The sequence below is a fragment of the Ochotona curzoniae genome, unplaced genomic scaffold, assembly GCF_017591425.1.
Source record: "Ochotona curzoniae isolate NIBS_2020 unplaced genomic scaffold, NIBS_Ocur_1.0 contig_3190, whole genome shotgun sequence".
NCBI lineage: Eukaryota > Metazoa > Chordata > Mammalia > Lagomorpha > Ochotonidae > Ochotona > Ochotona curzoniae.
Window position 1 is genome coordinate 2,198,367 of NW_024465751.1, and position 15,081 is coordinate 2,213,447.

At 40.8% G+C, this 15,081-nt stretch overlaps 1 protein-coding gene across 17 annotated transcripts in view; it reads left to right on the top strand.

Annotated features, from left to right (window-relative positions):
• Nucleotides 1-15,081, top strand: part of TMEM71 (transmembrane protein 71) — a 65,542-nt gene that overhangs the window by 22,563 nt on the left and 27,898 nt on the right. For 7 of the 17 annotated variants that reach the window (XR_005883755.1, XR_005883749.1, XR_005883751.1 and 4 more), the window contains exons 6-9: nt 3,689-3,877; nt 7,369-7,444; nt 13,330-13,391; nt 13,492-13,993. Coding sequence is in view for 10 of the 17 variants with exons in the window: in XM_040979263.1 (XP_040835197.1) it covers nt 3,689-3,877; nt 7,369-7,444; nt 13,330-13,391; nt 13,492-13,552; nt 13,939-13,990 (440 nt within the window). In the remaining 7 variants the exon portion in view is untranslated. Of the gene's footprint in view, nt 1-3,688; nt 3,878-7,368; nt 7,445-13,329; nt 13,392-13,491; nt 14,331-15,081 lie in introns of those variants that run through there. The other 10 variants (XM_040979262.1, XM_040979264.1, XM_040979269.1 and 7 more) reach the window with 5 other exon arrangements.

Here is a 15,081-nt window from a genome sequence, read left to right on the forward strand (position 1 = left end):
AGGGTAGGAGATTCAGCATCAGAACTTAGAGAGGTCTGCGTGCCACTCTTGTTCAGATTCACATTTTACTCTTTCTAGAGCCCAAGTCCTTCATGTTCGTGTATTTTTTTATTGGAAATTCAGATGTACAGAGAGAAGGAGAGACAAAGAGGAAGATCTTCCTTTCACTGATTCACACCCCAAGTGGCCACAACAACTGGAGCTGAGCTAGTCCGAAGCCAGGAGACAGGAACTTCTTCTGAGTCTCCTGCATGGGTGCAGGGTCCCAAAGCTTTGGGCCATCCTCTACTGCTTTCTCAGGCCACAAGCAGGGAGCTGGATGGGAAACAGGACTGTCAGGATACGAGCTGGCACCCAAATGGGATCCTGTCACATACAAGGCGAGGACTTTTTAGTCACTTGGTTACCGCGCTGGGCCCCTGTGTGTTTGTTAACAGATAAAATCTGCTTGCATGTCCCTAATGACCCACATATGTGTGTGACCATGTCTACACCCCACCTACACTAGGATGTTGATTCCCTTAGCACAATGTCTGTGTCCTGTGCCTTCTAGCTCTCCAACCTGTTCAATATGCAACAGTTGCAAGCTTAGTCAATTTTGCTCATTTGAGTTGGATACTTGCCTCTGTCATAAAACCAAGAATCATATGGGCCACAGAAATAATTGTCCTACTTAGACAAGAAGTAAAAACAGGTGGATTCTAAGGTTGGAATGTAGCCAAATCTGACAGATACCCTTTAGAATCTCCTGAAGGCCAAACATACTGGAGCAAACACATCTCCTTTAAGACCCTACTTGTAGCTCAGAGCTGAAAGCTAGGTGGTAATCTCCTTGCCCTCTGAGTCATTTCTCACTCCAGGACTCTCCTCCACACTGCAGAATTCCCTTTCCTTCTGTGCAGGAGATTGTCCGCCTCCTTACTTTAAAATTTTGTGTTATAAATTCATCTCCCTTGGGCTTTCTGTGACGAAGTGGTACAGCTTGAGCTGAAGCTTTTCGTTTTTCACTGAGCTTTAATAATGACCTCTGGCAGATGTTCCAATGTGACTACCAGCCTGAGATTCAAAAATTGCACATATATATGCACATCAGTATAAATTTAACTCAGTTCTCATTATGTATAAGATGATGGGGTGATATCTTCCTCCATTATGGAGATAGACTCCTGGGTCCTCCTTCTGTGCCAGGGGATAAACACAGACCCCTTGTGTTGACCAGGAAGTCAGCCTTTTGTATACTACAGAGACTCAGTTGCAGTTTTCTGTCTTTCTTGAGACCCAGAATTTTCCCCTGTCCCTTTCATGTCTTTCAAGCCATAATCCTTTGCTTCCTCCAATTTCTAAACCCTTCCTTCAATTTAGATCCAGTTTCAGCCACCGCTCATTTCAGAAGTTTGAATCCTCTTTGCTTGATCCCTGGCAGTGCCCCTTTCTTTTGAGCTTAACTATGAAATTAAAACGAGATGTGTGTGTGTGAGATGAAACTGACATGTGAAGAAGTTATCTGTATTTCAATGTTTATAGCAGCTCAATTTCTAATACCTAAGATGTGGAATCCATCCAGATGCCATCAACTGATGAATAGATAAAGAAAACGTGGTGTAGATAAGTTATGGGATACTACCCAGTCATAAAAAGACATTAAAATCTCTTTTGCAATTAAGTGATCTAACTGGAAAGCATTATACCTTGTGAAATAAGCTAGCCCCAGAAATATAGATAGCGTATGTTTTTTCTGAAATGAGGTAAGCATTACAGAGAGCACAAAAATTTAATCTATAGGAATGAAATTAACATCATAGGATTGATTTTTGTTACAGCATTTGTCTGTACTCCTGAGGAATAGTGGCTATGTGCTGATATATTTACCTAATGGAATGTTAATTCTGAGATTGCAAAGTGAAGTGAAAATATGAAAAATTGTAAAAATAAGGGGTTGGGGAAAGAGATAAGGAGGAGGCTGAGTGGGAAATACAGGCGAGAGGAAGGATCAGGTGGGAACTTTAACCTGGGTCGTGAAATATGTGAAATTTGTTCACTTCATAGAAATACAATGAATACACATGAGTGAATACAATGAATACAATGAATATGTTTGTGGAACATCTGCACCTTTCTGAGATCGCAACATTGGAAATCGGTGTATCTATCTCACCTTAGGCCTTGGACAACAGCACCCAGGACTCTTTGCATCTCCATCAATGAGCTCTAAATTGGCCAAAATTCTACTGAATGCCACAGGAGTGAAATGAGGCCCTGAGTGTCAGAAGAACCCAAGGGAGAGCTGCAGTGTTAGGTCAAAGCCGTGGGGCTGAACTATTATTTTCCAACACTGGTGTTCTTTCTAGTGAAGCTTTGGTATATGGAGTTTTAACTTCCTTTAATTTCCCTTGATCAAATCAGCAATCAATGATTTAATGCTCCTTGGTGTCCTCAGGCTTAAGACCTCCAATTGTGGCTGAGAGTTATGGCATATGAAAAACTTGATATTGCATGTTTCAGAGATAAACTTGACTTTTTTCTTCTGAAGGAAGTTAAAGTAACTTCTGTACTGAGAAATTATATTTATGTATGAACCATGACACAAGAAAATAGGCACAGGTTATTCTTTTTTTGCAGTTACATTTGCTGTTTATTTTTTTTAACAGCATACATTATGATCACTGCGAAAGATTATGTGTGATGGCCTAATGAATATATCACGAGGGGAAAACCACAACAAGATAAAATATTATCTCAGAGAACTAACAAATGATGCCATAACTAGGAGCGAGGGATTGTCTGGGCTTAATCTGGGGCTCTTTCAGGCCGTTTGGTCTCACAAAGTTCTTAAGCCCATTGAGGCGCAGGTTCTTGAAAGTTTATATGCATTCGGTAGTCTATCTAAATAACAAAAACAAATGTTTGCTATATTTTATCGGTAATTTATTTCATAATCCTTAATTTTCTTAATGACACTTTCATGAGATGGTTCCTTTTCCCTGCCCCATACCTAAATATAAATCACATGAGAACTGGGACAACATTTATCTGATCCATCAGTGTGTTTCAGCTGCTATGCCAGCCCCTGACAATATATTCAGATTTGATACAGAGTGAGGGAATGAAAGTAAACATGGAAGAAGCAGTTGGATCTTCTACAAAACATGATATTGTAAAGCTGTGGGGCTCATGCATCCACAAAACATCCTTCACATCCCCAGATACAGTCTGGGGGTTAAATCTCAGATTTCTTAGTTGCTTCTACCTGTGAATCTAACAAGTTATTTTGTGACTTATTTCAGAGCCACCTGGATTTTGCCATATATCAAATCAACATGTTATTTTAGCAAAATTGCAATGCCATGTATATCTGTTTGTCAAGCCACGTTCAGTCAGCAGCACTGCATCACTCCCATTGCCTGCCACATAAATTGCCAATGACACAGACAGGATGTCAACACTTCGCGTTCTCAATCTGTTTTTTTCAGCTTCAGCCTGCGCAGGTTGGTCACTTTATTCTGACCACGTTGCAATCAGCTTCCTTTGTTAGCCTTTCCAGACACTTTTCTTCCAGCTCAGAGATGCTTCTCCCACCCTGCCCCAACAGGGCATCTGTGTTGGTATTACTACGATTGCTAGAAACCTGCATTCAGCAGTCACTGGACACACACACACTCACACACACTCTACACTTCTGCTTCTCCAGGAGATGATTTTGATTTTTCCTCTCTGACTGATTACTGGGAATCAGAGAAGCTAAATGCAGAGACTGCGAAAGGCTGTTCCTCCAGCCACACTGTTCCTCAGCCGCCAAGAGGAACTTCCCAGGAGGTGGAGCATCAGTCCCAATGGCCAGCTTCTGCACATTCCCAAGACAGCCCATTGGCTCATTCAAGTAAGTTCAGTTTTTAAAAAAATTCCTTCTAAATCAGCATTATGAAAAGTGTAAAAATTGACTTACATTTTATAAATGAAAAAGAACAAATAATTTCAAAAAGTAGAAAATGAGAAGAAAAAAAAAAGTGTTTGCTAGACCTTTCCCCAAGCCAGCAGAGAGCTCTTCTGTTCTGTTGCTGAGAAGAACTTGGAGACAACAGCTGTATACCTAGGACTTGGTGTGAACCCATGCCAGCTTGGGCAGGACCTCAGTGGGCCATTCGCAGAGGAGGTGGCTGGGCGACAGGCATCAGAAGCACCAAGTCGTCAGCGTTTTATCATTTTAGGAATCCTTGACACTGCGTAAGATGATGAGCTTTAATAGAGAGTGCATAGGTGCCTGGTAACTTTACTCTGTACTTGCCTGTGTATTTGATACACTTGGAAAGAAGAAAAGTAAAGAAAGAGAAAAGCGAATAGCATTTTTTAATGTTATGTCCTTGACCAGGAGGAGTAAAAAATATAAATGGGTTGATCTGGAACAAGTTCAGCAAGTGATATTGCTTTACCTCTAGTTTGCAAATATCAGATGAATCATGTTTGATGCAGCATTGCATCAAGATAATGAGAGCTGACACTATCAGCCTGCCAAGAACCAAAGCCCATCTCTCTGCTTGTCAGTGGGAACTCTGTGCACCGCCACAGAAGAGGATTAACCAAATTTTCCAACACTTAACATTTCCCCTCGTGTAATAAAGCAATCAAAGACACTTATTCTGTTATCCCAACATCTACAAAAAGAACTGTAAAGCCTTTTGACATGTATTTAATAGTTGTACTGGAAAGAAAGTGTATGAGGCATATTTGGTGTAGAACGTGGGATAGAGCGTGAAACAAATGAAGTTTCCAGGTTATCAACATGTAAGAAACTTTAACAGCACCTTCTCCAGGGAGCCCACCATTGGTGTCATGCCTCTAGCTCCCAGGTGTTGCCTCTGCCATACCCATTATCTGCATTGATGTAGCATGTTTACCTGGGTCTCCCCTGTCAGACTTTGAGCTCCTGCATTAAGCTACTGCGTGAGGTCAAGGTCATTTGTGAACTCCACACTGTAGCTGTGCCTGGTGCAGAGTGGACGCTCTGTGACTGCGGCCGGCCAGTGGTAAGTGTATTCCCCCTCCACCTCCCCCGATACAGATAAGAATATTGGGATTCAAGTGGGTCAGATGAGTAGCTGAGTCCCAGCGTTTCTTGCAAAGACTCCTGCAAGCACACTGCGTGCTTTTTGCAGTGTTTGGAGTGTCCCTCCCATCTGTTCTACCTGCTGCTCACTGAAGTTACTCCTACTGTTCCTCAAGAGCCACACCAAATCTCCACTTTTCAGTGGACTACGAGGCCCTAGGCAGACAGAGGGTCATCTTCCCAGAAGTCCTTCACCCATCAGTTCGGAGTATGTATTCTCGTCCAGGTGCGAAGCAGGTAGACACACACACAGCAACATCTACATTGGACAAGACTTTCTGAATTCCACTGTGACAACCAATTTACCATGGATTAATAAATAATAAGATTTAATGGCTCATATTTGTGAAAATTTCAGGTACAGAGTCAAAGGTTCTCTTGGTCTGTGCCTTTAGCTGCCTCTTCCCTTTTGCAGTAGCATTGTTCTCCAAAGGAATTTCTCTGCTTGGTGGTGGCTGGTGGCTCTGGGTCTGTAGCTTTCTCATTTCCAGTCAGGCAGGAAGGGACCTTCCTGCATTATGACAAGATTAAGATAGAGTTCTGTTGGTTCGGGCAGGGTCCCATCCACCTGACAGAACTGATCACCTTGTTGGCAAGTACATAGAGTTCCACAGCATGGGAATTGGTTCAGTGTTGTGAGGGAAATCAGAGGAAGTCTGCTACTCCACCCAGCCAGTGCACTGAGAAAGAGAGGGGTTCCCCAGGGAAAATGTGGGTGGTGTCCCCAGAGCACAGGAAATACACTATTCTCAACAAATAAGTTATAGTTTAGTATAAAATGGATTTTAGTTTAGTTTGGTAAGAGCACTGAGAGAAATGAGAACAACATATGGTGGGAATGCAGGGAGAGAACAGCTAGTGACCTGGCAAGGTTGGGACAATCAGGGTGGGCCTCCTGAAGGAGGTGATACTTGAACGCAGTCAAAAATCGGCAATAAAGTGGGCAGTTTCTTGAAGGGAGTCAGTGCCTAACTTATCTCAAATCACATTAGACGCACGTTTTTAGAGCTCAAAGTTAAATCCATTCGCACTTCAGTATCCAAGTCCAAGATCTCTACAGCCTTTCTACTTAGGTTTATTTCTATGAAGGGATGTTTGCCAAATTCCACTTGAAATCAGGAAAGATTAAAAATAGAAGCACATTTTAAAAGGATGTTGTGTTTTTAACTGAACCCGCCATAACTTGTTAAATTCAGTGTGCCTGAAACACTGCGCATTTGCAGTGACATAATTTCCTCCTGCTGCATTTTGGGATTCAACCTTCAGCATTCCACCCACATTATGGGCTAAGTAGGTTTCGTTAGGTGACTCAATCCTCATTCATAGCAGAAATAGCAAAAAGCAATCGCATTCATGGCATAACGCCATTGCAGATTTGAAACAACCACTGCAAGACTGAGCCTTAGAAGCATTTGACAAAAGTTTTGTTGAAATATGTTTACACTTTCTGCCTGTCTCTGTGTAGTAACCTTGGGGCAGTTCTGATTGATTGTAGGTGATGAGGGTAGTGATGGAGGGCAGTACTCCAGTTGTTGATTGGTTTAACGCCTGTGTTTGTAACTGCCAGAGGTTTTGCAGCCATTTTCTACCATGACTTAACAACACTGAAATGTTTGGCTGATCACAAAAGGTTTTGCAAGGACAAATATTTGATAATATGTGTTCTCTTTCGAGGCTTTCGGAGACTCCCACTATGCAAAGTTGCAACTTCTGGGCTCCACTTCAGACAGAACATTATGTTCTGTCTAGATGTGATTTTCATATCTTGGCTGTGGCAGCTCATAGCTGTATGACCTCGAATACTTTCATCATTTCTCTCAGGTTACTTATTTGCACACTGAAATAGCACCCACCACACACAGGATTGCTGCATTGACTCAGTGGGCTACTATGTGGAGGCACTGAGAGGCATGCTGCAAATGTTGGGCCTTAGTCTTACAGCATCATTTACATGGTTCCATTGAGGACATTGGTATCAACTCTACAAAGCCTTTCCGCAGCTGTGGATCTAAAGGCAAAGTCCAAACTAGTTAAGAGGCGTCTGTGGAGTTTTGTAGCTATAGACAAAACTGACTATTTGCAAAAAGTTTTCAGATGAACATTAAGTAATCTTCTTATTTATAACAAATATTCTTCTTATTTATAACAAAATATTTCATATACATATGAAATATTTGGCTCAAGAAGAGTTTTAGTATGGCTATATTATCCCATAAGGGTTTGATGAGCAATGATGTCTAACTCATTTATTTTTTTCTTCCCATTAGAATCCAGCTCACTGCGAGTGGTCTCCTTTCAGGCTATCGTGTTTGCTGCATGCTTAATCATTTCTGCCTGTGCAAGGTAATGCAGACTTTATTCCCACACAATGCTGTTTCCTAGTTAATGAAGCTGTAATGCATGGATAGTTTCTTGCCCTTCTACAGAGCATTTTAAGGCACTCTGTGACTTAGACTGGTTCATTTGTTGGTTCTTGGTAAGTGCCCCTCTTTCTTTCCACTGCTGTCCTTCCTTGGTCTTTCACAAAGCATGCAGAGTCTTGCTCAAAATTGGACTTTACCATATCTCACCCTGTGTTTGAAATGCTGGTGATGTGCATTGCACTGCAGAGTCTAAATGCTCTTCACTGGAGTTCAAAGGCATCTGAGGTCCTCAGGGGAGGACTGGGAGTGCCTGCTGAGACTTCACCTTTTCCCTTGTACTTTTTTTTTGTCCCAACATCATAAAATAGGCTGAGGAAGCCATGCAGCCCCCAGAGTACAGGCTGCTCCTGCCTGAGGGCAGGCATGTTTTTGCACCTGCCTTGCCCACATCCTTGCCTTATCCTTCCTCTATCTTTCTGGCCCAAGTGTCTAGGACAGTGATTGAGCCCTTTCTGTGCTGAGCTCACCCCAGGCCTTGGCATTTACTAGTGACTCCTAGAGCACATCTCCAGGTAACATTGTAACACATGCCTTTCTTCCTTCTATTTAAATGTCACATCACAGAGCAACCTTCTCTAAAACCCTGTGCAAAGGTTGCTGCTCTTTCTACCCAAATATATTCCATTTTACTTCCAAGCACTTATCAGCACCTGACCTAGTGAATGCTCTCTTGTCTCCATGTTTAAGATCTATCTCTATTCACAAGAAAATGAGTTACCTGTTGGCATAGACACTGGGTGTGTCCCTCACTGCTCTGCCCTCTTTGCCAAGGACTCATGGAGATTTGATTGGATGTAGGAGACGAAGGGGAACAGAGCTATGCTGAAATTTTGAGGTCCTTGACCTCTGGGCAGCAATGCTTTTCGCTCTCAGGTCCCCCATCTTCAGGGTTGAGCACCTCAGCATCAGTTTGAGGGGCTGCTTTTTAAATCCTCAGTGTTAGCTCCCATTGCTGGAGATGCTAATTTAGGGATTTACATCTGGTGAGAATTCATATTTTAAAACAAGCGTCCCAGATAATTGGGAGGTTTGAGAAGCATTTTTAGATCACAACAGGACCAAAAGAACAAAAGGACGGGGGAGAGTCTAATTGCTAAAAATAAATTTGTAGAATCCCACATTGTAAGTCTGAAGTTGGAAGAACATCATGTGCCGTATCATGATAAATGCTTTGGAAATAGTTCAGTGAGGAAGCAGGAGAGCTTCCTGTTTCCCAAACTTGCAGGTTGAATAGGGAACCTTCTTCACAGGATTATTGGTAGGGTGTTTCCTTCTTCCGAATGTGATCATCAATATGATTACTCCTCTGCTTAGGAGGTGGAACTTGTGTCCAAAGAGCACAGTATAGAAACAGAAAGGAAATATAGCTTTACTGTAGCCGAGTCTCCCAGCTTCATCTCATGTGAGCGAGGTTGGCATCAGGGCTGCCTGGCATTGACCACATACCTGCCATGGGCATAGCAATTTCATCTACTGCTTTCCAAACTGTTGTTTAATCACAAGGAAAACAGCAGAAAAAGAGAGGGGTCAAACGCTTTTATTGTGAGAGTAGTATGCCCCTCTAGATGGTCAAGGCCGTCTATCCAAGGGACAGTCTGATGTATTGTCACTGCTCAGAAGAGCCCAAAGGGAAATGATGACCAGAGGTGACCTGGAGGATGGCGTCTTGGAGCAGAAAAAGTCACTAGAAAAACAGAAAACCCCAGAAGGCATGCAGAGATGAGATGGTAGTGATACTTCCACATGGATTCTTTGTTCCAAATGGGAAATTTGTAATGTTAAGATCTGATAATAGAGAAAGCTGGTGAGGTAAGAGGACCCATAAGAACCCTCTGTCAGATTTTACAATTTCTCTGTGTATCTAATTATTCTAAATAGAGATTGTATAAGCAAGAATAGTTTAAGATGAGCTATTGATATGGGCAAGAGCATGGATGCTTCTAACATTTAAGTGGTTGAAACAGGACAGACCAACTTGAATGGCTACACACACTCATACACAAGGGTTTATATACATACATATATATGCTCATGTGTGGATATGCAAATGAGTGTTTAAAGACAGATAACTCAAGAAAACGCAAAAACTAATGAGTTATTATGTATACAAGAACAGTGGCTAATTTGGGCCCAGCAGCATGGCCTCGCAGCTAAAGTCCTCACCTTGAACGCCCCGGGATCCCATATGGGCGCCGGTTCTAATCCCAGCAACTCCACTTCCCATCCAGCTCCCTGCTTGTGGCCTGGGAAAGCAGTCGAGGACAGCCCAGTGCCTTGGGACCCTGCACCCGTGTGGGAGACTTGGAGGAAGTTCCCAGTCCCGACTTTGGATTGGCGCAGCCCTGGCTGTTGCACTCACTTGGGGAGTGAATCAATGGACGGAAGATCTTCCTCTCTGTCTCTCCTCTCTATGTACCTGACTTTGTAATAAAAAATAAATAAACCTTTAAAAAAAAAGAAAAAGAAAAATGTAGGAGGACATTGTGACTCTAGAAGGTCAGCGAGCACAGGATTACAGTTGATTGGATAATATTTGCATGAGAACAACAGAATGGCTACCTTTTGTATACCTGATTGGATATCATTTGTATGAGAACAGTTGAGTGGACAGCATGTGAATGAGAACACTTGGTGGAATATACAAGAGAAAAGGACTTCCAAACAAAAGCATAGAAACTGTTGATGGGTTTTGTTGGTTAGCTCAATACTTCCTCCCTTATCCCATATGACCCTCAGTGTATGAAGTCTGATGCCATTAATAAACTGCGGCTTTGATCATCAGTCAGGGTCCACACGTGTTATCATCGGCTCCTTGCACCAAGTCCATTGCTGAGGGACAGCGACAGACAAAGAAACAACAAAAAAAAAATAGTGGCTAATTTGTGGAGCACAGACCATAAGGACAACAAAGAAAGGAGCATTGAGGATATTCTCTCGCTCATTGAGGTCTGTCTAAAGCACCAGTGTGCCCTTTTCACACTTCATTGCACACTTATTGTACACTAAATTGTTGCCCAGTTTAAACAAAGAGTTTTGTAAATGCATGTGAAAATTCTCTGAAAGAATTTACATAGAAAATTAACAATAGGTACTTCTGGGTGGTAAATTTTTTTTTGATGATATTTTCCCTTCTCTTTTGCATTTAGTCATAATCTCTTTCCAATTATTTCTATTTTGCAAATAAAGTTGAAAAACACCAATTTTCGTGTACCCTATTATACAAACTCACACTCAAATGGCAAAAATTTAAATATTTGATAATGCGTTTTGTTGTTGCTCTTGTTTCTGCCAAGGTTGTTCCGCAGCCCACATGCTCATGTCTGACGATTTGCTGGGAGCATGTTCTGATGATCTGGATGAAAATCCCTAGATAGTGCAGTTTGACAGTTTCCATCAAATCTAAATTTTCACATCAACTTTGACTTGGCTATAACTTTTCTCGAATTTATCTTGTACATGCACTTAGAATATGCTTTGGTTCACATTGGTAAAATGCTATTCAATGCATTTTTCTAAGATTAGAAAATTGTTTTTGAAAGTGTGATTCTTCGTGATATTTATTGTACACACAAATTGATCATTACTATCTAGTTCAGAGGTAGTTTAATCTCTGGAAACAGGAACCAGGCACCCACTAGCTTGCTCTCCATTCTCCCTCCTTCCTGAAAACCCAGAACTACTTTCTGTCTCAGCGCCTGTTCTAGACTGTTCCTACAGGCTCAATCACATACAGGTAGTCTTTGACCTTTTGACCTTTGACCATTGATCGTTTCACATGATATTTCCAAGTTCATTCATGTTGTGGCATGCACTATTACTTCATTTCTTTGATTTATTATTGAGCAAGATTCCCTTGTCTTGATTGACCACATTTTGCTGATCCATTCAGCTGATGGGCATTTGGTTTGTTTCCACCTTTGGCTATTGTGAGTAAACGTTGCTATGAACAGCAGTGTACACAGTCTTTGTTTTGCATATAGTTGGCTGCTTTAATTTCTCCAAGAATGGGATTTTTTAAAAAATCGGAACCATTTTACATTCCCACCAGCAATTTATGAGTGTATTCATCTATTTTCTGTTGCCATAACAAAATACGTTATTGAGGAAAGAGATGTATTTTACCTATGGTTTTGCAGGTTTGAGAGCATGGGCAAGCAAATGACAAGCTAGTAAAGGTCTTTCTGGTTCCATCCATCATAATGTGATGGATGACATAATGGTGGGAGTAGGTGACAAGTCAAACTCAAAGGACAAAACAGGAATCCAATGAACAGAGAGGGACCATTCTTTCTGTTCCTGTAACAACTCACTCTCATGAGAACTCACTCTATGAGATCAGAAGTCAATTCCTAGTGACAGTGAAGCCCCAATGACTTAGTCACCTTTCAATAGGTCCTATTTCTTAATGGTCCATCATACTGGGGAACAAGCCTCCAGCACACGAATCCTTTGGAGACAAACCACTCCAAACCATCACGTGAAGGATCCAAAATTTCCTCATTTTTGACAGCTGCTATTGTTGGTCCGTTTGACCACAGCCACCCACCTGGGTATGCAGTGGTATCTCATTAAGATTTTCCTTTGTGTTTCCACGATGGCTATTGGTGTTGCCAATCTCATGTACTTACTGGACATGTAACATTTACATTTTGGTTGTTGCGTTGTTTGTTGTATGAATTCAGTTTATGATTTATGAATAGTTTCTCTGGATCATCCAGCTGATTTTTCTCTCTATTGATCATGTGCTTTGGTATCCATTGTCATGAAGATTTCCTTGGTATTTTGCTGCACATGCTTTAAAGTTTAAAGATCGAAGTTTTAAATTTCTTCTGAATTAATTTTCGTATATGGTGTAGGATAAGAGCTCATCTTCATTTTTCTACATATGTTTTAGTTAAGTTCTGAAATTGGAAAGTAGGAGTCCTCCAAATTTTTTCTGTGTTTTCAAGATTTTTTTTTTTTTTTTAGCACTTGTGGGTACATAGACATAAGTTTTGTGGTAGCAAAAAAAAAATTAAAAATTAAAAAATAAATAGAAACAACTCAGACATCCATGAATTGTGGCCAGGGAAACTAAATTAATGTTATGTAGTCTGTCTACGTAACAGAATGATGTGTAGTTTGAAACACAGTAGAGAAAGGTGTAATGATCCAACCAGGGAAGGATGGAAAAGATAGTGGGAAATGCAAAGCGTCTACGCACAAGAACGTAAAACAACAAAGAATTCTAAGCTGTGCATGGTTCACAATTAGGAGATAGAAACATTGGATGTGTGTGGTTTAAAAACATGTGTTAATATGTAGTTTTGTTTTACATTATTTTATGCTTCTCCTTTAATGAATCTTGGTAAAGCCCGGTTTACCAAATTTTTAAGGGTCATGTTCATGTGTTTAGTGGCATAGTGACAAACAACGTCAAATAGAAATGCCATGCCCCTTTTCACCTGAAGTTTTCTTTTGAAAACTCTGTGGCTTATGTTGTGTGGCTATGACCCACCGCAAGCTGGGTTCCATGGAACATGTAATGAATACATACAAGTTGATTGTTTTGCATGTCAATATCCAATAGTTCCAATACTACTGTTGAAAAGAATATCCTTTTTCCATCAAACTGCTTCTGTAGCCATGTTAAAATCAGTTTACTGCATCTATTCTGGGCTCTTCTCCTCTGTTGCTCTGTCTGTCCATCCTCTGTCAATCCCTCACTATCATTATTTTGTAGTTTACAGTGAACCTTGAAATGAGAAGTCTCTGTGTTGGAGAGCCATATGTAGTATGCTAATCTATGCAGTCCTGTTGTTTCAGATGCCTCGTGGGAGGGATATTAGCCAGTGTCTTTGCAGGCTCCGTGGCAATCACCCTAACTTGTAAGTAGCTGTTTCCCAAAATGTTGCTCTGATTTTTCTATTTTATTTGAACTTCAGTCATTCAAAAACTTAAAAATATGTTTTCTCTTTTTCTTTCAAGATGTTATCAAACCATTGCTTCTCGGCCTTGCTGGCAGTTTCAGAGCTGCCACCTGCACTTGGTGAGTGCTGCCTGCGGGACCACTGTCTGCATAAAGATGGCAGACCCTGGAATGTGTGCAGGGACTGTGCTCCATAACAGAGCGCAGCGGTAGAGTGCATGCAGGAATGTGCTGAACGTCTGTCCTAAAGAGAAGTTTCTGTTCCCGCTTTCTCCCTCCCAGATTATTATATCCACACAAATAGATTTAATCTTGAAGGCCATAGGAATAAGGGAATGATTGGGAAAGTGTATCTATTTCAAAGGCTTTAATAGAAACTGGACCTTCTATGAAATACCCATGTTAACGTACGTTTCTTTTTGAGTTTCCTAAATGGCTGAGAAAACACCCATGAAATGATCTCAGTTACAAACTGGTATTTCTCTTCCCTCTCTTATTCCCTTAAGGAGCCACCGTGTGCTGACCGATGTGGCTCAGCATAATTCAAAGAACTACTGAGATGTAAGTAAGATGCTTCCAGAATTTGAAATAGTCTGCAAAGCACCATGCTGTTTTGAGCTGGATGCTCCCAATTTCATATGGCTGTCAGACGAACAGTGTCTATGGCCTGAAGACTGACGTTCACAGTTCAGATTAGTTTGCTGTCAACACTATGTTTACCTGTTGATGAAATCTTTGTGTTAATTCTGAAATGACAATAGTTTAGTGAAGATTTATTTTGTATGTCACTTCAGATAACAGTGATTTACGGACACTCTGAAGGATACTTTCCATAATTTGTAGGCATCCCAGTTTGGGGAAGCAGGCACTGGTATTGTGAAATATTCGGGTCTAAAGGCCACTCAAGAAATGCTTATTCTTAACCCTTTTAGAAGTTAATGAGAAAATCAAGATGGCAGAATAGATGTCATAGATTAGTAGACTGGGTTAAAAAACAAAACCCATCTATTTGTTGTCTAGGAGAGACACACTTCACCAACAAAAGTCACCAGAAACTATATCACATGGGTTTTGTTGTTTCCTGTTAGTTTCATCTCTTCAAAACACTTTCTTCTGATTATTCAGTGACTCATAGATCATACAGTAGCATCATTTTCTTCAAGAAGATTCTTCATTTTCATTTCTTCAGCTACGTATTAGTCATTTCTAGCATGTTATTTAACTTCTTGGTGTTTATAATTTCTTTTTTCTTCCTGATGTTGATTTTGCTTTGTGGCTTTTCATTTAAGGGGACGTACAGTAGCTGTGAAATGGAGACTACCATCCAGATGTGAGGATACAATATAGTATGCATCTCTACTTCCAGACAAAGATGGAGTTACAATGAAACTGTTTACTGTATCTTGACAATAGGATGCTAAATTCTGCCATAGTCCATGCTTGCAATTACGGACATATGACTGTGTATGAAGAACTATACTACAGTAATGATATAGAGGAACTAGGTGGGGGAGGGAGGATTGGGCTGGGATAAGGGACATACCAGGAGCCTATGGAACTGTAACATAAAAAAAAATAAGTTTGAAAAAATAAATAAAATAAAATAATAATAATAAAAGAAGTTAATGGGTTTGTTTAAAGCTCTTTTA